Source organism: Eubalaena glacialis, chromosome 10, assembly GCF_028564815.1.
Source record: "Eubalaena glacialis isolate mEubGla1 chromosome 10, mEubGla1.1.hap2.+ XY, whole genome shotgun sequence".
NCBI lineage: Eukaryota > Metazoa > Chordata > Mammalia > Artiodactyla > Balaenidae > Eubalaena > Eubalaena glacialis.
In genome coordinates, this window is record NC_083725.1 from 97072058 (window position 1) to 97094576 (window position 22519).

The following is a 22519-nucleotide window of genomic DNA, read 5'->3' on the forward strand; positions in this document are numbered from 1 at the left end:
ACACGGGGCAGGAAGCCCGGGCGGGTACCTGTGGCCATGGGCGGCTGAGTGGCTGAAGCAGTTCATATCCTCGTGGAGGGAGGAGGCCATGCCGTTGGTTTCGAGCATGCTGAGGAGGGGGTCGGCGCCCCGGCTGAGCAGCAAGCTGACCAGCTCGTAGTTCCCTGAAAGACAAGGTGGACCAAGGATGCTTCCACCGCCCGTGTCACTGCCCCTCTGCTGGGCCTGCCTGGGCAGTGAGTGTGGCAGAAACACTGACGATGGGGTGAAGGGGAGCCCCTGGGACCCAGAAGGAGGGGCTTCCAGGCGCGCCACAGGGATCTGCGTGCGCAGCTCAGCCAGGCTGGGTGACACCGTGGGGAGGAGCAGGTGGAGCCGTGGGGCAGTAGGGGACCCTCCCTGGGCAGCGCAGCGGTGTACCTACCGGCTGCAGAAGCCAGCTGCAGGGGTGTCTCCGCGTAGCTGTCCTCGCCACCGGTCACTGCCAAGCCCTCCACGTGGGCACCGGCGTCCAGCAGCAACTGCCAGGGCACAAGGAGGACACTTCAGCGTTGTAGGGAGTGTCTGGGGCATGTGCAGGGGAGGCTTTGGGGAGGGACCTGTAGTTCCCTCCTGGCACGTGACCAAGGACCGGCTCACCCGGGTGTCCAGGCAACCAGAATTTTAGAACTCCTGGTTACCTTCAGGGCTCTAAGTGTCTAGAATCTTCACCTCCACTCCTGTGGCCTTGGACCAAGCCCCTAAGCTATAGGGACCTCTGAGCTATTTCTCCTTCTCAAACAGTTTCCTACAAACTGGCCACAGTGATCTTTGTAAGAACTCACACAGATGAGCAGAAAAGAAGGCACCACCCCCCAATCAACCGGGGGAAAGTGGGGCTCTGGAGGCAGCAGAGGTAGTGGGAACGGCAGAGGTGTTAGAGCTGAGTGCCAGTGCTGGCCACAGACCAGTGGGTGACCTGGGGCAGGTACCTCAACTCCCCAAACCTCAGTCTTCCTCATCTGGAAAATGCAAAAGAGGCCTGCCTTGCAGCCTTGTTGGGGATGAAGTGAAACGGTGCTCACCTCTCCATAGGGGCTCAATAACTAGTAGCTTTTAGGGTTCCCATCAGAGAGGTTCAGTGAGCTACCCAAGGCTGGGAAGTGTGGGGCTGGGGCAGAACCTCACTATCTGGGACACCAGGTGGCCTCTCCCCATTCCAGCAAGGGCACGTCTTGCAGGGGACAGATGGGGCAGGGCTAACAGATACCAGTTCCAGCTGAGCCGGCTGGCTTTGCCTTGGGGCAGGGGTGGGTCTGCGCCACCGAGAGGTGACTTCAGCTCCATCTCACCTTTCCTGACCGGCTGCTCTGGAGGGAGCCGCCTTCCAACCCTCCCAGGTTTCCAGAGACCAAAGCCTCCTCAGAGCCCGTGCTCGGCCGGCTAAGGCAACGCCGCACCCCCATCACCTGGAGACCAGGTCCGAGGGGCCCAGGCTGACCTCTCAGCCTCCCCACAGCGTGGAGCATGGGGGCGGCTGTCAGTGGGAGGCTCCCGTCAGGCAGAAAGGGCACCGCTGCCTGAGCCAGTGTGCCAAGGTGGAAGAGGAAGAGGTCTGCCCGTCAGGGTGAAAATGGGCACCAGTCCAGATGAGTCCAGGGCACAGCCCTGCAGGCCAGTCTGGGCTAGCGTGGAACTCTGCTCAGGGCCTTAGGAGAACGCACACCAAAAAGCAGGCAGGATGTGGCAGTCAGCACACTGACCACCATTTACTGCATCCCTCCTATAGGCCAGGCCTGGGTGCACAGCGATGAACAGGCCGGACTTGACCCCTGCCCTCAAAGGCCCCGCAATCCAGCAGACAGCAAGGGTGTAATACGAACTCCCAGGAAGGAGTCTGGAATCCTGTGGGCCTGTGGCCTGAGGAGTGAAGGAGTCTGGGAGCCGAGTGGCAGTGTCACCATGCCCCATCCACAGCTTCCACTTCTAGGCCTGAACCCCCTCCTCACGCCAGCCACAGCTCCTGGGACCAAGGTGGGCACAGTGTGGCTTGGCTTGACAGGCGGGCTGTGCCAATCTGAGTCCTCTTTCAGGAACTGGGGAGCTGCGAGACTACGCCTGCTACCGGGCAGGGGCAGAACCGGAAGGACAGCATGATGCATAGAGCTGGCAGAACTCAGGAGGGAGTAAAAACAGCTAAGGGTTGGAAAGATTACTGGAGGAGAGAAACGGAGCACACCTGCACAGATTCCAGATTCCAGCACGCCCCAGGACTCACCCACAGATGCAGAGACGCCAGGCAGGCCTGGTACTGCTTGGGCCTGCGTCTTGCTCCCTAAAATTCTCACATGTATCCTCACACTAAAGCCTGCTCCTGGAGGCAGACCAGGTGGGTCTTTGCTGACCAAGTGAGCTAGCCTTAACCAGCGCCTCTGGTATCTCTGACTCCAGGCTGCTGCTCACACAGGTAAGGCTGGGGCTACGCCTGGGGCTCAACCCACTCAGCAAGCTGGGGGCATGCTGCGTACCTGGCAGGAGCTCACCTGGACCACAGAGATGTGTCCATGCAGCACAGCAAATGTCAGTGAGGTCCAGTGCCGGCTGTCAGGGTGGATGGAGGGATGCCTGGGAGAGTTGCTTGGAACCTGGAAAAATACCACAAATGATCAGTGTTTCCTAGGTCAGTGACATTCCTGGGCAGGTGACACAGGCGCCTGAGCTAAGGGGAGCCCTGCAGGGATGGTGACTAGGAGTCAACTCAAGAGCTTTCTACATTCGATTGGCAATGTCTGCCTGGAGTACCCTGTGGAAAAGGCTCAAAAGGATGTTCAATTAGTGATGTCTGCCCTGGGCAGAGAGATGGCAGAGAGGGAACACTTTATGCCTCAGAGGGAGGTAGAGCAAGAAGTATCTGGGGATGGTGGGGATGGTGGGGATGGCTGGGGATTAGGTTGATAAAATGGGAAAGGTGCTACAGTAACAGAATCACGGCCATTCTCTCTGCTCGACTCCCCTCTGAGCTCACTTCCTCTCTGACAAAAAGTTCAAATCTTGAGGAAAAACCCTCTTTGCTAACTGTGATCTCTGTGCATCTTGCGCCTTCAGTCCTCTGAGACATGTCTAGTTGTCCAAAACATCACAGCCAGCATGGATGATGAAGACCTTGGGGTGTTCTCTTGCTGGGTTAGGAGCCCGGTGCAGACCTTGGGAGCTTTCTCACCTGGATGTCCAAGTTTGCTCCAGCATCAATTAACATCTGGACCATCGCTTCATCCCCAGCGGCACAGGCATACATCAGCGGCGTCATACCCTACATGAACCAAAGGCAGATGCTAAACTCTCTGGAAACAGAACACGAGGACACGTGTTCCATAGGTGTCTGCCCCAGAAAACTATGAAATCCAGGTCTTCCTGCTTGACCAGCTGCTCATCCTGAACAATTCTGTGTCTTGTGCTGAAAAAGACAACCTGCCCCTCCTAGGCCCACTGGACGTATGACACCTGAAGGATGAGGAGGGGACATTTCCATGAGCACTACAGGTCGCCAGAAGGGCAAAGGGCACAGGCCCTATGGCCAGACTCCGGTGCAGAGGCTACTTCTGCTGTAAACTTTGTACAAGTTACTTGTACTCCTCTGTGCCTCAGTTTCTTTATCTTTAAAATGGGAATAACAACAGTATCTACCTCATTGGGTTGTTGTAAAGAGTATGAGTTACTATGTATAAAGTGCTTAGTACAGCTAACTAAGGATAAGCTAACTAATTAAAATAACACAACAACACTATCACTGATACTATGTTACACTGCCACATCCAAACCCACCCCAGGCCCTGTGCTGGTAAATCACCGTGTGAAGTGACTTACATGCATTGTCTCATTTAATGACCATACCATCCCTATTAGGGAGGTTCTGTTATTGTCCCCACTTCACAGATGAGGAGCAGAGAGGGGGATTAACTTGCCCAACAGTCACACAGTAAGTAAGAGGATGAACTCAGCTGGAACCCAGGTCTGCCTCAGCTGCGAAGCTCTCCCCTGAGGCATCTCACGGAGGGTGGAGAGGTTGACTTTAACATCTCGTGCTGTGAGCAGTTCTGAGCTTTTCTGAAAGCTGAGGCCCAATCCCTCCCTGAGTTTAGGTGGGCGATTAATGGAGCTGCCTCCCTGGCGGGGAATCTCCTCTGTGGCCAGTAATAGCAAAGGCAGCGGTGGAAAGTGTTATTCCACAGCTGGATGCTGGCAAGCGTTTGTCTGGAGCCCCGTGATGTTATTTATTAGGTTATCTGTGTGTAGACAAGATCTCCTTACCTCATAAATCCTTGCCTAGTGCCCAGAGATAAAGAAATGGCCTGAGATTAATCGCGGGTGAGAGGCCTGTTTACCCACAGATCATTCTGCAGACACTGAGGCTGAGGGAACAAACAGGACCGAACATTTAGAGAAAAGCCCACTGCCACCGAGTGAGAATCTGGCTTTGTTTTATTCCCCTTGGCACATGCTTGACTTCTTTTTTCTCCACACATCTGTACATGATTTGGAGTGTAAACCAGGCTACAAGCCTTCTAAGGAGAAACTACTTTTTTCGTGTTGGCCCCTCCCCACTGCAGGTACCTCAAGAGGCTAAATCAAAAGAGGCTGATTAACAGATTTCAGGGATGATCATCATCGTATCGACAACAAAAAACTGGACGAACCTTTATTGAGCATTTACTATGTGCCTGATGTGAAGGCCTCACGATAGCCCTATGGGGCGGGTACTTTATTCCCACATGTTAGAGGTGAGGCGACAGGCTCAGAGGGGTAGAGTAGCTTGTCCAAGCTGCCACAGCTATGACAGGATGACTAAACTCCAGGTCCGTCTGAGGCTAGTGTCCATGGGCTTCCCCACCGCACTGCTGGAGGAAGATGATGACCCCCCAGGATGAAAGCCCCAGAGCCTGCACTGACAGAGGCACCTCGGGGAGATCCCAGGACCCAGCCTGTCGCCTCCCTGAGCTCGGCAGCAGCGTCCCTGTCCTAGCACGCGACCGACTGTCCTGCCCCGAGGCTCCTGCTCCCAGCATCTCCCTTCCCTGGAATGCCTTCCCCACTCCTCTCCGTTGCATCCGATCACCCCTCACTCCAGCTTGGCTCAGATCCCCCAGGAGGAAGCCTTCCCTGACTGCTCAAGCCCGACCTGTCAAAGTCCACTGTGGCTTGGGTTCGCCGGGCACCTCATCATGCTCTCTACCATGCTGTCATCTCATCTGAGAGCGCTACGTGACCCTTCAGCTGTCATTTAACTTCCCTCATGCTTCTGTGTGGGTTTCTAAACCCATATAGGAAACCCAGTACCTATATATTGCAGAGCTCACAAAACTACATCAAATACACAAACTGCATCTTCCACAGCGGTGAAGAGCCTGGGGTTGGACCACTTGGGTTCTTCTAATCCCAGCTCTGCTCCTTACTAGTTGTGTGACCTCTGTACCTCAGTTTCCTTATCTATAAAATGGGGACGATACCTACATCATAGGGCTGTGGTCAAGATTAAATGAGTTATTCTGTGCAAAGTGCTTAGAACAATGCCTGGAACACAGTGAGTGCTATATAAATGTCAGCTATTCACAGCAAAAACAAAAAACAAAGCAAGCCAAAAAACTCAAGTTAAATTCTACCTAAAATTGTTAATTGCCTCCAACACTTCCTATCCCCTTTTCTGGCTTCATTTAACGCCTTAGCACTTTTCACTAACATACTCTGTAGTGTGTGTGTGTGTGTGTGTGTGTTTCTTAATATCTGTCTCCTCTCTAGAATGTTAACTCGTGAAGGCAAGGATTTCTACAGGCCTGGAACGTGGCAGGCACACAGGATGCTCCAAATACAAGTCTCACTGATTATGATCTAGAGCTCGCTATCAAGCTGACTCCTCTGGACTCTTTCCCGGCCCTGCACCCTATGGGGCAGCCTCCAGCCTTCCAGTGAGGGGAAGCAGAATCCCCGTTACAAAGGATTTCCAAGGGGTGTTAGGGAAGTCTCTGAGTTGACATTCTACCTGGATGGCAGGGCACGATTCAGGAAGCAGCCCACCTCTTAGAGCACAGAGCTGAGTGGGCGGGTCTCAGGTTTGGGACAGAAGGTACTGTGCCACCGGCTCCAGTGGTCACGAACCCCTGTGGACTCTGGTCCTGAGCCTGGCTGGTGGAGCGCTCAGAACACACCTGGTCGTCCATGGTGTTCACCCCGTCGGGACCCAGGGCCTCGATCGCCTGGCTGATGAGGTCCGTCCTCCCGCAGTTGAGCATGCGGAAACCCAGGTCCTGGTTGAATTTTTCAGTAGCCGCTCGGGCTTCCAGCCTCCGGAAGGAACTGAAAGAGCATTCGGGTCTGCGCAGAAGAGACCGGGGTGTGTGAGCGTGGCTCTTCCTGCTAGGACACGGCCTCCCTATGAGAGGTGACACAACTGTGCTAGGCTGATGTGTGGTGTGAGGATGAGGGTGGGGGGGGAGGACTGGGAATTACTATCTAATCGGCAGTGACTGGCCTTGTCACGCTCGGTGACAGGAAGAGCACGTACGTCGGCTGTTCTACAAACACGTTAAAGACGTGCTCTGAGCTCTTGGGAGCTGTCAGTTGTCAGAGACAAAGTTCCCATCTAACATAATCTCTCAGGGGACTGTTCTGAGGAGGAAGAAGCTCCAGCTTTTTGGCCTTGGGCCACAGCTCTTGGCTGTACAGTTTCTGCACAGAGAAGGGCGCACTCTCACTCTCTCAGTCATCGAGGCCAAGCTCCAGTTCTTGCCTCTCCATCCTCTCCCCTCAGCGCTTCTTGGTGAGGCCCCGAAGCACCAAAGAGATGGCAGAGAGTGGCCCAGACTCCCATTGCAGCCAAGCCATCCTACCAAGGAGAGTCACAGATAAAACCTGCATCTGCAGAGGGCACACCACAAGCTTCCAATAGGTGGCTTCAGCCTGGAGTTGTGATTAGGCCAAAGAGTAAAAAGTACCTGCCACAGAACGAGGTCCTGGCATTTGCAATGGAGACAGAAGAAGACAAAAAAAAAAAAAAAAAAAAGCAAGGCTCTTCCAGGTCAAGCATGGCCAGAGGAATGTTTCTCTGAAACAACTTCAGGAGGCCAGTCCAATACAAGAGAGGCACATTGGGAAGGTAACTAAGAGCCCAGGCTTGGGGCCATACGGGCCTGGGTTCAAATTCGGGCATGGTCACGTTGCTAGCTGAGTATCTGTGGGCAAGTTACTGTTCCTTCTGACCCTCAGCTTCTCCATCTGAAACATGGGCATTAAAGCCCCTTCTTCTCTGAGGTTGTCACGAGGACTGAGAAAATGCACGTAAAAAGGAAGGGCTCAGAACCGGCCTGCACCTAGGAAGTGCTCCAGAAAATGGTGGTGACCACAGGAAGGAGGGTCCACTTCTGCTGCATACCCCCAAATGGCCCGAAGAGTCAGACTGCGAAAGCTCTCCCACCCAAATCCAAATGGGAGTCTGCTCTGCGGGCCCGACCCGTGGCTGCAGAGGATGCGTCCGAGGGCAGCCAAGGTCCAGAACACATCAGTCCTAACAGGTGGGCTTGTGCAGAGAGCACCTTCGAGCAGCTCGAACGAACCGGCTGCAGCCCCTGCCTGCTGCCCCCTCCCGATCCAGGAGGAGGAGGGAGCAGAGGGTTTATGGGGGGCCGGGCATGGAGACGCCCCCCACCCCCCCGCCTCCCTGGGTCCGTACTTGAGCTGCCGAGGCTCACAATCCAGGCCAGGCAGCAGCAGCCGGGCCGCCTGCCGGATGTCGCCGCTGTCCACGGTGAGGCTGCGGCGGTGCTCTGCGTAGGTAATGGCCACGCGCATCCACTCCATCAGCGGCGGCAGCAGCATGAAGGGCCTGGGAGGCAGCAGAGAGAGGGGGTCAGGCCTGGGCGGGCTGCTCCCTGAAGCACATTAGGGGACCCCTTTCAGCATCCACTCTCAGGACAGCAGCGGAGGCTGGGTCCCCTGTAGCCTTCCGGCTGCGGGAGGCGGAGGGGGCCTGACTCTTCTCCTCATGGAGAGCGCGATCTGCCCCGTTCTACAGGAACTCTGTCAGGACTCGGAAGGAATCCCTGTCATGGGCCACGAGCAGAGCCTGAGGGCCTTAGGTGGCCCATCAAGGAAGGGGTTTGCCAGCGCGTGGAACTGGGGACTCCTGTCCCCTCCACACAATTCAGACGGGGTCTCCCTCTCTGCAGAGGGGAGGGGATGCCTGCCTTCTGGGTGCTGGGGTGCAGGGGAAAGAGTCGAACAGACCCAGGCTCCAAACCCAGCTGTGCCTTCAGCAGCTGTGCCCCTTCATCACCACAGACAACACCCCGAGGCTGTTTTCTTCTTCACTTGCGAGATAGGGCAGTCCCCACTTCTCAGGATCATTGTGAGGCCGCGTGAGACGACACATGGCACACTACCTGTGTGTGGTTGACAGCCACCCCCTCCTCAACTGACCCTGGGCTGAGGTGGGCCTATGTCGCTTCCTGTGGCAGGCAGGGTGGCCCCAGGCTGGCGCCCGAGGTCCTCCAGGGAGGACCGGTCCCAGGACCTATGTCACACCCAGAACTCATGGCCACGGTGTGGGGCAGCTAGGAGGAGGCAGGGAGAGGTGGTTCAGCAAGGCCTCTGAGCTACAAACTCAGGGGGCACTGGTCACAGGCGTTCTGGGTGCCAGCAGGGGGCACCATTCACAGGACAGCGACTGGGGCCCCCTGGTGCTGAGCAATACCATGGTCCTGCCACTCAGGGCCAGTCCCTCCCTGCCCCAGGCCCTGCCGTCCCCACCCCACCAAGCTTGACTCCTGTCCTCCGCCCATTCTGGCCCATTTCCCACAGGGAAGACCTCGGAAGACCCCATGCTGTGGAGGGGCCCCGACAGCCGGTCTTGGCTTCATGCCTACCGCCCCCCATGCCCCCTCCACACCCCACTTCATCTGATACCCTGGGATCCTTGTGCGTTAGGCCCTTGCTGTCGCCATCTTTCCCCTAGACACGCAGAGAGGTACTCTGTCCAGGAAGACGACCTCCATCCTCTCTCCTCAGCTCCTGAGTAAATCAACTGCAGGGAATCACCTAAAGATGCCCTCACATGACTGATCTCAGATCTCAAAAGCTTAGGTCATCTTCAAAGTTTGCAAAGCTTCTCTTCTTGAGGGCAAAGGATGCTTTTATTTATTTATTTAAAAAGATAATCAGATGGGAGTCTTGAAAGTGGTTCATTTGGAAATTATTTTGATGTCCTGGTTCTGTCATTTCTGAAAATATTTCTAGGTTTGAGTCATTTCACTGGTGCACTGAGTGTACCAATCGCTATGGTGACAAGGCGGCCACAGGCTGGGAAAGCCTTGTAGCCTTGGCCTTCAAGGATGCCCAGAACCTCACTCAGCTTACTTTCCAAGCCTGGCTCACATCTTTCATCAGGACACACCTGACAATCAGGCATTCGTGGTTCTCAAGCCCACCCTGCCCGTTCCCACCTCCTCACAAGAACGAACCAGCTCTCACCTCTGCCCATCTAGATCCTATTTATCCTTCAAGGCTTAGTTCCAATGCCACTTCTTTCTAGAAGCCTTCCCACATCCCTTTTCCAAAGAAAATAATCTCTTCCTTCTCCAAGATCCCTTAGAATTCTATTCCAGAATGAATGCGTCTCATCTTCCTGACTAGATTATTCCTCTTCAGGACAAGAATGATGCCTTCGTCATCTCTGGTTCTCTAAAATATACCCAGCACAGGTCCTAGACACAACAGATCCTCAATGAACCGAATGACTGCAAGGATGGCTAAGCATCAGGAACGTGGCATAATGCATCCAAGTTATCAGTTCTGGACCAAGTCCTGTTTCTGCCCAGAAAAGAATGGCATATACTTTTCAAAGTCACAACGTGGACTCGTTAGAGCGGAAAGCCAGGACCCTATGGGGGGAGCTTGTAGAATCCAGGAAAGAACAACTATCCCTTTGTGAATTACTCCCCTGTTTCCAAGAACTTCTTTAATTGTGAATGCCCATTTGAATTCCCCCCAAATGTTATTTTGGAATTTTACAATTCTTACACTCCAATGCTACAAGGCAAGCTCAGAGACATACTTCTACATGTCAGTCCTTCTGATCCAAAGGGAAGGTTTTATCTAAACCACCAGCATTGGAGACTGAAGGGTAAACAAAAAGACAGTTCGTGGATTTGCCAGCCATTCTTCCCTATTGTGGCCAACGGCCAAGACAAAGAGCCAAGTGTGGCCACGAACGCTCTAAGCAGCATCGCCCAGCTGCACTACGGGAAATCCAAGAGGGAACTCAGGAAACCATGAAGTCTAATCAGATGGTGTCATGATTCATCCTCCCGCCTTGTGCCTCTTATAACTCGGCACATGAAAAGACGCAGTGCTGATAACCGGTGGGCAGATACTGGGGATTGGTTCATTCAGCCTCCATTTTACCATCTAAGCTGAAGACGTGGAAAATTGAAAACTACATTTCCCAGACTTCTTTGCAAATCAGGCTTCACCATTAAGACGTAGCTGCCCGAGATCTGGTAAATGGATGTGAGGCGGAGGCCACCTTTGTGTCCCCTTTGCTTGTTTCTGCTAGCAAGCCAACTCATAAAACATGAGGGATTTTTTTCCCCCTACAGAGCATTCTGGCGTCCATTTCCCAACTTCCTGAGTGCTCCAGAGGCAGCAGTACTGCTACTGAAGGCAACGGCAGAAACTTCTTGACTCCAGCTTCAATCCTGAATTGCAGTTCCCAGGGTTATCTCAGAGGGAGTAGCCCCCCTGATAGCAAGTTTTGTATTGTCCTTGGAGTCATTCCTGGAGGTTCAGCCTTGAACCTGCTCCTTGAGTCCTTCCAATGATTCTTTTGGCACCTAATTCCCTGCATTAAATCCCTTCCTGTTTAAAACACCTAAGGTGTTTTCTGTTTCCTGAATTGCACACTGATTAATATTCTCAACATACAAAAATCCTTCAGGGTTAAAATTGTCACTCTGCCTCTGGGGTGGTGGCTGGTGCCCACCTGCCCACAAACAAGGCCATTGCAGCCCCCCAAATGACCCCTTCAGGCCTTTCTCATTGGTCTACCCACCTCCCTGACCTGTGGCCCAGAGGAAGGTAAAATGACAAGCAATTCGTGGACTTTCTCAGTAACATCCTTCCCTTGGCCTGTGGGTTCCAGGCTACTATTTCCTTTCTGGTAATTTCATCTAGCCCACTGGGCATGCTGAGAAACTGGCCTGCATTACTGGACATTCTGGAAAATCCCTATAAAAACTCCCATCTGTACCGGCCATGGCTGCATCCTAACTGTGGAGTGAAAAGGCTCTAGAGGAGCAAAGCTGGGAATGACTGAGTACGCGTCATCCCCAGGGTCTCTCTGCTTGGTTCCCTCCCAGAGAAAAAAGCCTGTTTCCCTCTTCTTGCCTTTTCCCTAGGCTGAGTGTGGCTGCAAGCCACTGACTTTCCCTTTTGCTGGGTCTGGCACCACGGAATAGCGGTTCTCAAGCACTTTGGCCTCAGGATACCCTTTGTACTCTTACAAATTACTGAGGCCCCCAAAGTGCTTTTATTTATGTGTATTGTTCTAGCGCTAATTATTGTATCAGAAATTAAAACAGACAACTTCAAACATCTGAGTACACAAACTCATATCCTGTCAGCCATCAGAGTGATACTATGCTCACATGTCACACAGCTTCTGGAAAACTCCCTGGAAACTTGTGAGAAAATGAGTGAAAAGACAAATAACACCTTATTATTATGAATATAATTTTGACCCTGTGGACTCCTGAGAAGTCTCATTGAGAACCACTGCCTTAGACAAATGTAGTCGATCCCTAAGGCAAGGCTGCTCTCAGGCGTGGGGCTGGGATTCTGTCCCAGTCCAGCCAATTCTAGAATGGTGTGTGCTTTATATGCATGCTCCCGGCCTAAGGATCTGAGGATCCCACACTGAATCCTCACTGGGAGACAGCCCTAGTTTTAGGAAGCAACCGAACTGGCTCTGTAACCTTGGGCAGATCATTACCTTCTTTGGGCCTGTTTTTCTTTTAAAGATGGGGTTAAGTCAGTGGTTTCTAGACATTTTCCATCACGAGAAACCCTTTTGCTGTTATTTCACAGCCTCCACATGACAATAGCTGTGCCTACTATACAGAGGTCAAGAGCATAGGCTCTGGTGGGAGGCTGCCCTAGGCTGCAATCCATTGCACTCTCAATGAATTAAATTGGGATCCTGTGCAAGTTATCTTATCCCCCTTAGCCTCAGTTGCCCCATCAGCAAAATGGGTATAAATAACAGGACCACCTCACAAGATGGCCAGAAGTATGTACATAAAGGGCTTAGCACAGCATTTGGCACATGGTAAGTTCTTGGTAAAGGTTAACTGTTACTACCATTTTAGTGTCTGTTGATAGAGAAAATACATGATAGCAGAAAAGGCTATAGGAATCTGGTCCTATTAAATGCCTCAGCTCCAGCTTTCTTCAAGTCCAGCCAATTCCCTCCCCACACCCCCCAACCCTCCAGCGAGTATAAACATGTAAAGCTTGCAAAAGCCTGCCAGCGAGCTGCCCACCACCCACTCATAAAACAGAGCAGCAAACACAACCACTATGTGGAGGGTGATCTGGAGACCGTTTCTGGCAGTGCAGGCCCTCGGCCTTGGCTATCAAGAACCTTGAACAGGGGAAGGGACAACGACAACACAGACCCAGGGGCCATGGGGTCAGAAACATGCCAGGTGGTGAGGCGGTGAGCACGGGAGGACTGTGAGGGACCCGCAGCCCCTAAATGCCGTTGGCGGCCTGACCAACCTCAGAAACACCACACACACACACACACACACACACACACACACGTGCACACGCACACACACACACACACACACACGCATGCAAGCGCATCCGCATCCGGTCAGGCTGCTACTGTGACAAACAAAGCCACTTAAAAGGGTCACCGACTGGGAGCATTTGTCTTTGTGTGCATAAAATAGCAACTAATGTCAGTGGGGGAGGTGTAAAATACACCAAAGAAAACGGGTCTTTGACAGGAAGGGGGTGAAGAGGAGGAAATAGAGACCCGGGGAGGCTTTATATGCATGACCTCACCCAAGGTCACAGAGCCCTTCAGCAGCAACAGGGGGCCCAGCCCCATGCGTCATGACTCAGTTTCTCTTCCTCTCTCTTTAAATTAATCATACAGATGAGCCTGAGAATATCAAGCCAATGGGCTCACAAGGCCCTTCAATAGGACCAGGCCTGCAAAAGCCATTTTTCCCTGTTAAAAAAATGAAAGAGAATAAACTTCTTAAGGCCTTGGTTTTAAGAGGTCCCTGCAGCCTGGGGGAAAAAAAAAAAAAACAAACCTCTGCCCCACTCAGCAAGCATATGATTTATTGGGATTACAGTCCTATAAGCAGTGTCTCAACAACATGAAACAGGAAACGCCTCCAATTTCCAGCTCAAAGCAGGCTCTGTTCTTCCTTGAGGTGGGCAGGGGCCTTGGGGAGAGAGTCAGGTTGGCAGATGGGGCACAAGTCTGGAACTGGAGGCCCAGGCATGAGAAGGCCTTGTGCCTCTGTCCCCAACTGGCAGGCCAAGTCTGCGGCCAGCAGGTATGTCCCCTCTGCGCCCACCCACGAGGACTGGGTTCAAATACTCAGGCAGGCAGATCTGGGAGGTGCCCACTGGCTGGGCAGGGCCTCGAGACCCGGCCTGAGCTCAGCCCTGGGAAACCGGGCTGTGGTTTCTTAACTTCCACCGTTGGCTGGGAGGACACAGGACTCTGGGGCGCGGGCCTGGCTGGGAGGGTCTGGGGAGGCCCATGATGCCTTAGAGCCCACCCTGCCTGTGAGCACCCTTAGTCTAGGAAAGGAATCTCACAGGGACCAGCTACACAGCTGCAGGTGATGGTCAAAGGAGGGGGTAGCCAGAATGTCTCCCACCCTCAGCCCTAAATTCTTGCACTGACTCTGCCCCACCTTCAGTGGGAACCACTGCTGAGCACTGGCGTTGAATGGGGTTACCTTCCCCCCGAATCCATCCTTCTCACGGACCTTGCTGGGAAGCACGCCGCTTCCACGCCCTACCCTGTTGTGCCGCCTGGGCTGGGACCTGGCAAGTGGCACCGTCAGGAACCTGAGAAGATGCCAAGCTTTTCCCAATCAAGTGACAGCTCTTCAAACAGAGACTGCTCTAGGAAGGTCAAGGTCGGCTCTGCTCTGCCAGCTCTGAGGCCCTCACCACAGGTCCCCCAAGATTTCTGGAGGGCCACGGTGGCCGAACACCAAGCCAAAACATCCACGGAGAATGAAACCAACACTGTCCCAACTGAAGTCAGATTCCGCTCCCAGTACAAGGGAAGCGATTCTAGTCTGGTTCACATCTTGGACTAATTATTTTTCTAGAATTGCTTGGTAAACCAGAATGGTTTGGCTCAGCTTGGAGTCAGAGCCGGGCAGGCATCTCTCTTCTGACCCCGGGGCCTATCTCCTCTGGCAGCCCCGCTGCCTCAGACCCTGTAGCTGACCCCTGGCAGAATCTCCACGTGGGGTCAGGTGACTTCTGTTAGAGGCAGGGCTTAGGACTTTCTTCTGGGAAGTACACTTTTCTTATTAAAACCCATCTGGTACAGATTAGAGGCACTAGAAAAACCTCCAGTTGCTCAGATATGTATATGGATATAAATTTAGATTACAACCAAGTCATGATTAGCTGTGAACGATTTCCCTGCCTCTTCCCATTGGTTGCCCGTCAGGGAACCTAAACATGAGCTGTGAGATGGGAGGCCAATTGGGTAACAATCGGGGCATCCTGGCCTGGCTCCGAGGCATCCAGGAATAACTGGGGAACACAAACAACTAACGTGTACAAAGCATTTGCTAAACACGTGGCACTGTTTCAAGGCCTTTATATCTATTGACTTATTTCATCCTCATATCTATTTTATGAAACAGGTACTATTATTATCCCCATTGTACACATGGAGAAACTGAGGGCTGGAGAGGTAAAGTAACTTGCTCCAGGTCACACACCTAGTAAGTGGCAGAGCTGGGATGTGGTCCCAGGCAGGGTACCCCCCATGTCCAAGCTCCCAAATAGTATACTCCACTGCCACTTAGCTTAGTAAGTTGGCCCTGGCTCTCCATTTTTCTGGACCCTGGACATCTTGGGGATGATGAGCATTAGGCATGGTAGCCATGTAGTCTGTCATCCAAGCTGGACCACTTTTGAGAGGGAAAAGGAGTGCTATTGCCAACAACACTGGGACAGCAGGCATACATGAGAAGTGTCTCAGGCAAACACAAACACCTGGTCACCCTGGCATTAGGCCCTGGGGTAAGGCACCTTGCCTGGCTCATGGGTCTCCTCCAGGCAGTGGGAGGCCCTCTCTGCCCACCCGCCCTGAGCCTGGTCCCCATTCTGCCCTCAGCACTGCACCCTCACAGCACTTAGCCCAGTTGGTATCATTTTGTTTGTTCGCATTCTTTTTGCCTGCTTTCCCCTCAGGCTATAATTTCTCTGAAGGCATAGACTGTTTTACATAGTGACGCTGCCCATCCCCCAGCACAGAAGCCCATGTTAGAAACTCAACCTTTGAATTCAGAAATGCATAGCCCAGGGAATTCCCTGGTGGTCCAGTGGTTAGGGCTCCGCACTCTCACTGCCGAGGGCCTGGGTTCAATCCCTGGTTGGGGAACTAAGATCCTGCAAGCCGCGCGGTATGGCCAAAAAAAAAAAAAAAAAAACGAACAGCAATGCATAGAACGCCTCTCACTCCTAGAGGCAAAGCCCTCTGGCTGCTAACATGTTCTCAGGGGTCCGCTCTTACTCCAGAACTCTCTGCAGGGCTCCCGAGCTCTAAGTCAGGCAGATGAGCTCCTGAAATGGGGAAGTGCTTCGTCTTCCATTCTTGGAGGCTTGGGCTGGCTTGGGTATTAACAAATGGTTCTCTTCAGAAAAAAAGAAAATATTTCCCTGATAAAAAGATAAGCATTCCACAGGAGAATTTTCTACCCAGGAACAGCTTCCTGGGGGAGCTCGGCTGACTAGGGCTAAGGTGGTTTCTGGGAGGGCAGCTAGGATGGCACATGGAGACGTCTCAGGGAGGGGATGGCAGGTGTGGTTCGGCAGATGTCCATGTGGCCTTGAGCCTCGATGGAGGGGACACAGCCATCTGTCTTTGGTAACTGGGCCTGACTCCAGGGTGGCCTCTTATGTGGGTGGGATGGTACAGATTTCACTGGAGACTGCATGCGGGCACCACCCCTCCACCCTCTCCCCTACAGCAGGGAGGGCTCTGAGTGATGCAAGGTCCAGGGCATCTATCTGGCCCATTTCTCAGGCCAAGGCTCCCCTGCGTGGCGGTCTGGCTGGCAGGAGGCCTGGCTGGCAGGCAGCTGGCAAAGCAGGCCAGAGTATCGCTGCTTCCCACACAACTGGAATGCAGCGGGGTGAAAGCAGGCCTCCCTCTCTCCGCTTGGCTGGGGTGTGGCTCCCTTGGCCTTCCCGGCTGCACCTTACCTTCAGGGCTCACTGCTGCATGAAGATGCAAGAGACTCAGAATCACCCAGGCTCGGCGTCTGTGATGGCTGACAAGAGACCACAGCTCTTTCACCCTGTGGAAGCCAGTCAAGGGCCTCCAACCTGTTCAAACACACGCCCCTTCTTTTGAACACACGCTTTCAGAATCATGGTGAAGGTACTGCCACCACCGATCGGCCTCTGCCAACAAGTCAGCTTGGGAGGACCCTATTGCTTAGCTCTCCTGCTCCACTGATCCAACAGGCAGCTGTTGGGCAGTGGGCCAGGGGTGGGGTCATTTATTTAGAGTCTCTGAATAGGTGTTCCTGTCCGGATTCAGCTGAGTATTGTCACACAGCACCCGCCTTCCCCATCCCCCCACAGTCTAAGGCAGAAAGGTGACCCATTCACACTGTCAGGTAAAGAGTTTCCAGAAACTTCCAGGAGGAGGTAGAGGCATGGGGCTCTTGAGGCCTGGCGGAGATGCACGTGTGTAAGGTGGAGATTCCCGACTGGCAGCTAGTGGCTTTGACCTGAGCTGGAGACGGCGGTGCACTCTTAACCCAGCCAGAGGAAAAGGCTCCCAGCACTTGACCCTGCTTTCCGCACCCACGGCCCAACTGCAGCCTCAGGGGAGACGCTGGCACTGGCTTCTGAGCAGCAAAACCACATTGCTAAGATTTGCTGAGGGGGCTTCCCTGGTGGCGCAGTGGTTGGGAGTCCGCCTGCCGATGCAGGGGACACGGGTTCGAGCCCTGGTCCCGGAAGATCCCACATGCCGCGGAGCGGCTGGGCCCGTGAGCCACAATTACTGAGCCTGCGCGTCTGGAGCCTGTGCTCCGCAGCGAGAGAGGCCGCGATAGTGAGAGGCCCGCGCACTGCGATGAAGAGTGGCCCCCGCTTGCCGCAACTGGAGAAAGCCCTAGCACAGAAACGAAGACCCAACACAGCCATAAATAAATAAATAAAAATTTAAAAGAGATAAAAGAAAATCAATAATTAAAAAAAACAAAAAAGATTTGCTGAGGGCCTACTACGTGCCAGGTAAGCAAGAGATCATTCTGAAAACATTACCCTCTAACACAGCCACCCTGCAAGGGTGTTTTACAAATGTGGAAACCAAGGCTTTGAGGGGTTTGGACACACGTCCAAGGTCACATAGCTAGCCAATGGCGATCTGTCTGGCTCTAAAAAGAGAGATTCCGAGGTCCTTCCTGAGACCAAACTGCCATACACAAAGTGCTCTGAGCCTGCTGGCTGGTGGAGAACTGGAAGGCAGAGCATGAAGGAGAAAAGAGTCGCCCCAGTGCGCCCACTGCCCCATTCTGCCCAACTCCAGCCTCCACGCCCATAGCCTCATCAGTCCTGAAGGCAGCAGGGAACGGGGTGCTGGGCTGGGCCCCAGAGGGACACTCCGGACCCCTTAAGAGCTTTCTTCCCCCCAAATCTCAAATATTAAAGCAGCAAAGGAAGCGGCTGTCAGAGGCAGTTGGTCTTGAGGGAGGAGGGAAATCTGGGGAGCCGGCTGGCAGGCAAGTAGGAGCAAGCCAGAAACCAGCCCAGCTGGACTCCAGACATCGCCCGAGCTCCTATCCTGGCCCATCCTCGGCGTCTGCAAAGTCCACAGCTCAGCCTAGGAAGCCGCCTTCTGTAAGAAAGCAAACTCCATTCCCTTGAGTTGGGACTTCCCAGCACCCAGGCGCCCTCTGGGAGACAAAGGGCATTGTGGCGGCCCCGTGACAAAAACACCCCTGGGGCTGGCAGTTCCCAGTCTTCTTCTCTGTGGGGACCGGGTGGGCGCAACAATGGGACAGGAAATCACACGCAACAGGCAGCCCCGGGGGCACTTGTCAACAGCTGGGTCGGGATCCTGTTCTTTCTCCAGCCCCTGTTATCTGGCACTGCCACTTCCTTTGTCTGTCCCCCATCCCTGGCTCACTCCTTCTCGGATGCTGGACAGATGCCCACCCTCGCTGGCCACCCAGAGCCAGCTAACTCAGGCCTGTGGGGGAAGAGGCCCTGAGTAGTTAAGAGCGAGCAGCTCAAGTCACACTGGGCAGGAGGTGCTGATGGAGACCGGTTCCCAGGGTCTTTCTCTCTCTCCCGGGGAGGTGGGAGGGAGGTCTCACCCCCCTCCGCTGACACTGTGAATTCACTGCATTCTTATCGTTGGACCTCCCTGGCTGAGCTCAGATTTGCCTCTTCCTAGCTGTGACCTTAGGTGCCCCTCTTACCCTCTCAAGGCCTCAGTCTGCACTTCTGTAAATGGGAGTGGAAACGGCTTCCTCTGAGAGCTTGTGAAGATCTGCTAAAGAGTCGTGTGTTTAAAGTGCTTTATAAACTGTAAAGATTTGTCCAGATGCTTCTAACCCATGTAAATATAAATCAGGTCATATCACTCCCACGCTTAACACTCAACGACGGCAGCCCGTCTTGTGCAGGCACTGTGGCCAAACCAGCAAGTGAGGGGCCAGGGGCACGACTACACCACTAACTTCAGAGTGCTTGACTTGCTGCTCGGTCTTTGAACCAATGGGTGGATGAAATCCAGTTTCTAGAGTTCTTTGAGATTCTCGGGTGGTGGGTTGCAATAAATCCAAAGTCTGTACATATCTCTGTTCAAAACTGTCTTCACTGAATTAAACCTTTGGACCATCTGGTCTACCTCATCTTCTCTGTCATTTGCCTGGTTCCCTGGCTACCGTCAGGGGTGGGTTAAGAGGGAATTAAGGGCAGCGATTGAAGGAGGTATATATGAGAGGGAAAGAAAACATGCACTTTGAGTAGATGTGATTTTTAAATTCACCATTGTTTTGGGTTATTTATGCATTAAACATGATTTAGTTATTTGAGTCCCTCCACAGGTTTATGAAAACAGTAATTATACTGACAATAGCAGCCATCACATATGAAGAGCTTACTCTGTGCTAAGTCCTTTCAATGGATTACCTCATTTGATCCCTACAAAAACCTACATAAGTAGATCAAGCCATTTTCCATTCAAAGCTGGGGAAACTGAGGCCTGAGAAATTAACTTGCCCATAGTTACACAGCTAGTAAACGAGAGAGCAGAGACCCCACAGATGGTCTTTCTGACTCCAAAAGTCCAACCTTTAGGCTCTATAGCCTATTTCACTAACCAAACAAAATATTTAACTGCCTACTCTGTGCCAGGGAATGTTCTATGTGCTGGGGTCACAGTGGTAACACCGGGCCCACAGTGCCTACCTTCTAGAGGGGTGAGGAGGGGGCAGAAAAGGAAGTAAACAAATTCACAGACAAGGTAACTTCAGACAGAGGAGGGTGCTCGGAAGAAAGTAAAAAGCAGCTAAGAGGATGGAGAATGACTGGGGGTGGGAGGGACAGCTCTCTGTGTGTACTGCAGACCACAGACGAGTCACTTCAGAGGTCACTGGATGCACCAGCCTGGGAAACACATGCAAACAAGTACTTAATTCACCCGATAGCTATTTTTATTTCTTTTGCTTCCATTTTGGGTAAGCAGATGGAAATTCAATGCACAAAAGGGGGGAGTGGAAAGAGAGAAAAGAGCTTAACATTGCAAATCTTCTTGAAATGGTATTTAAGGGAACCACAAGTCAGGAGCATAAAGCCACCAGTGCCATCATCTCTATTATTTGATAAGAGAACACTTTCGCAAGCCGAGCAAAAGATTAACGAGCCCACTTCTTCAGACTGAACGCGCAGCCTATCCGCGGGCGCCTCCCATTTATGTAAAGTGCTCATCTGAGGGGAAACGTCCCCCTCCTGCATCTGGACTGGAACAAAGAGAGGCCTCTCTTTGCTGTGTACTTCATGTGTGTTGGGGGCCCTGCCCCAGAACTTGGGGGGCCCCCAGGAAGTAGGCACTCCTTAGATCTTCACTCTACACAGGAGGAAACTGTGGCTTGGAAGGTAAGGAGACATGTTCAGATCACACAGCTGGAGGCGGCGGCGCTGGTTTGACCCTCACACAAGGGCACCTCTAAGGATGCAGGTCTCCACGGGAAAACCACTCAAGCGCCACCTAGGAGCATTTGCCTAGATAAACAACAACCACTGATGATTTAAAAAAAAAAAAAAAAAAAAAACCTATTCTGTGTTTTAAAAATGTACACGAGGGTTTCCCTGGTGGCACAGTGGTTAAGAATCCACCTGCCAATGCAGGGGACACGGGTTCGAGCCCTGGTCCGGGAAGATCCCAAATGCCGCGGAGTAACTAAGCCCGTGCGCCACAACTACTGAAGCCCACGTGCCTAGAGCCTGTGCTCTGAGACAAGAGAAGCCACCGCAATGAGAAGCCCGCGCACCACAACAAAGAGTAGCCCCTGCTCTCCTCAACTAGAGAAAGCCCGCGCACAGCACCGAAGACTCAACACAGCCAAAAATAAATAAATAAAATAAATAAATTTATATTAAAAAAAAAAGTACATGAAATGTAGATTTCATGACATATTTCATATGTCATGAAATATGCACTTTGAAGCAACAAAATCCCTCTGCGACTTCTGCTGCCAATGTCACCCCACCTGTCCCAGTGTCCCGTGGCTGTTCTTTAAGGCCCAGTTAAAACCCCAGTCTGTTCTGACACTACCTCCCCAAAGACTCCAGTCTTCTCCAAGATCCTCTGGGCTATGCGGATGAGGATGAGGATGAGGATGAAGATGAAGAAGATGGTGACTGACACATACTGTGTGCCACGCACTGTGCTTCGCATATATTAACTCAATCCCCACGACACCCCTACGAGGTCGGCACTGTTAGTCCTGTGTTAAGAAGAAACTGAGGCATAGAGGCTAAACGACCGAGGCCACCAGCTTGTACATGGCAGAGCTGGGTTTGAATCCCGGCCGGTGTCAGGGCCTGAAGGCTGACCTAATGCAGTATCATACAACCAAGCTTCTTCTTACATTGTCTGGTGGTTTGTGCTCATTTTTTCCCTCTGTCTTGTTTTTGCCTCTCTTATTAGGCAGGAGACTCAATCACATAAGGCACTCCGTAATTCCCTTATATCCCTTCCCTGCTGATCAACAGAAGTACAGTGAGAAATGTGAGTTAATTAGTGAAGCACTTAAGATGGTATCTGTCACTTAATATGTGCTCTATAATGCTAGCTATAATTAGCAGGAGTGTTTGTAAGTAGGAGTAATATTAGGAGTTGCATTATTAACTATTATTATTGGTAGTGGCACTGGTTATATTGGTAATATCAATAGTAGTAGTGGTAATTGTATTAGCTGTAGTCGTATTACTAACCCAGATGCTGCTGGAGAACCACATTTTAAGAAACATCATCCTACGTCAATCAAGAAAGACTATTCTCGGCGCCAACCATCACCTAAGCATGTTTATGACCATTGTAGTAACGGGGAGAGTGGAGGGCGGGGCTGGGGGATGACAGCCACCATTTATGAGTACTTTTAGGTGCCAGGCACTGAGGTGAGTGTTTTACCACATTATCTCATTTAACCCGAGTAGCATCTTATTATCTTCACTGTTTTACCGCTGAGGAAACTGAGGCCTAGAAAGATGGACTGATGTGTCACACCGCTAGAAGGTAGCAGAGATGGCACCTCCAGGATGACCCAAGAGGCTGGTGGAACCCTCTGACCCGTGGGCAGTATCTGAGGTCGTGGTATGGACTTCAGGTGGAGTGGGTAGGACTCCTATGGGCTGACACCTTTGCCAACTCCAGTTTTTCTGAGTTCTGTCCACATACTTGCAGGAACCTTCTTGGCCAGCATGACATGGATCAGGGCAGCCAAGAGATGGGCTAGACACACAGCACCTTCTTCCGGGATCTCACCTGGAAAAGGGCTTTGATCTCAGAGCAAAAATAGCTCCATGGGAACTGGGGACTGATAGGTAACAAAGCAGCAATCTGGGCCACTTGTCTCTCCTGAACCTGCCCAGGGTGCAGGACCACGTACCAGACAGCTCCAGGGTGGATCCTGGTAGAAGTGCCTCTCCTCGCAGCAGCATGGGAAGGGCTTCCTAGCGCCTTCATTCT

General features: G+C 52.5%; 1 protein-coding gene across 2 annotated transcripts in view; it reads right to left on the minus strand.

Moving 5' to 3' along the window:
* The window catches only part of ABTB2 (ankyrin repeat and BTB domain containing 2), a 177232-nt gene that overhangs the window by 10339 nt on the left and 144374 nt on the right, over window positions 1–22519 (minus strand). Inside the window, exons 4-9 of one of the 2 annotated variants that reach the window (XM_061201573.1) lie at window positions 7700–7852; window positions 6180–6345; window positions 3200–3289; window positions 2523–2624; window positions 425–521; window positions 29–164 (exon numbers count right to left, since the gene is read on the minus strand). In XM_061201573.1, coding sequence (XP_061057556.1) covers window positions 29–164; window positions 425–521; window positions 2523–2624; window positions 3200–3289; window positions 6180–6345; window positions 7700–7852 — 744 coding nt within the window. Of the gene's footprint in view, window positions 1–28; window positions 165–424; window positions 522–2507; window positions 2625–3199; window positions 3290–6179; window positions 6346–7699; window positions 7853–22519 lie in introns of both variants that reach the window. The other variant, XM_061201572.1, reaches the window with a different exon arrangement.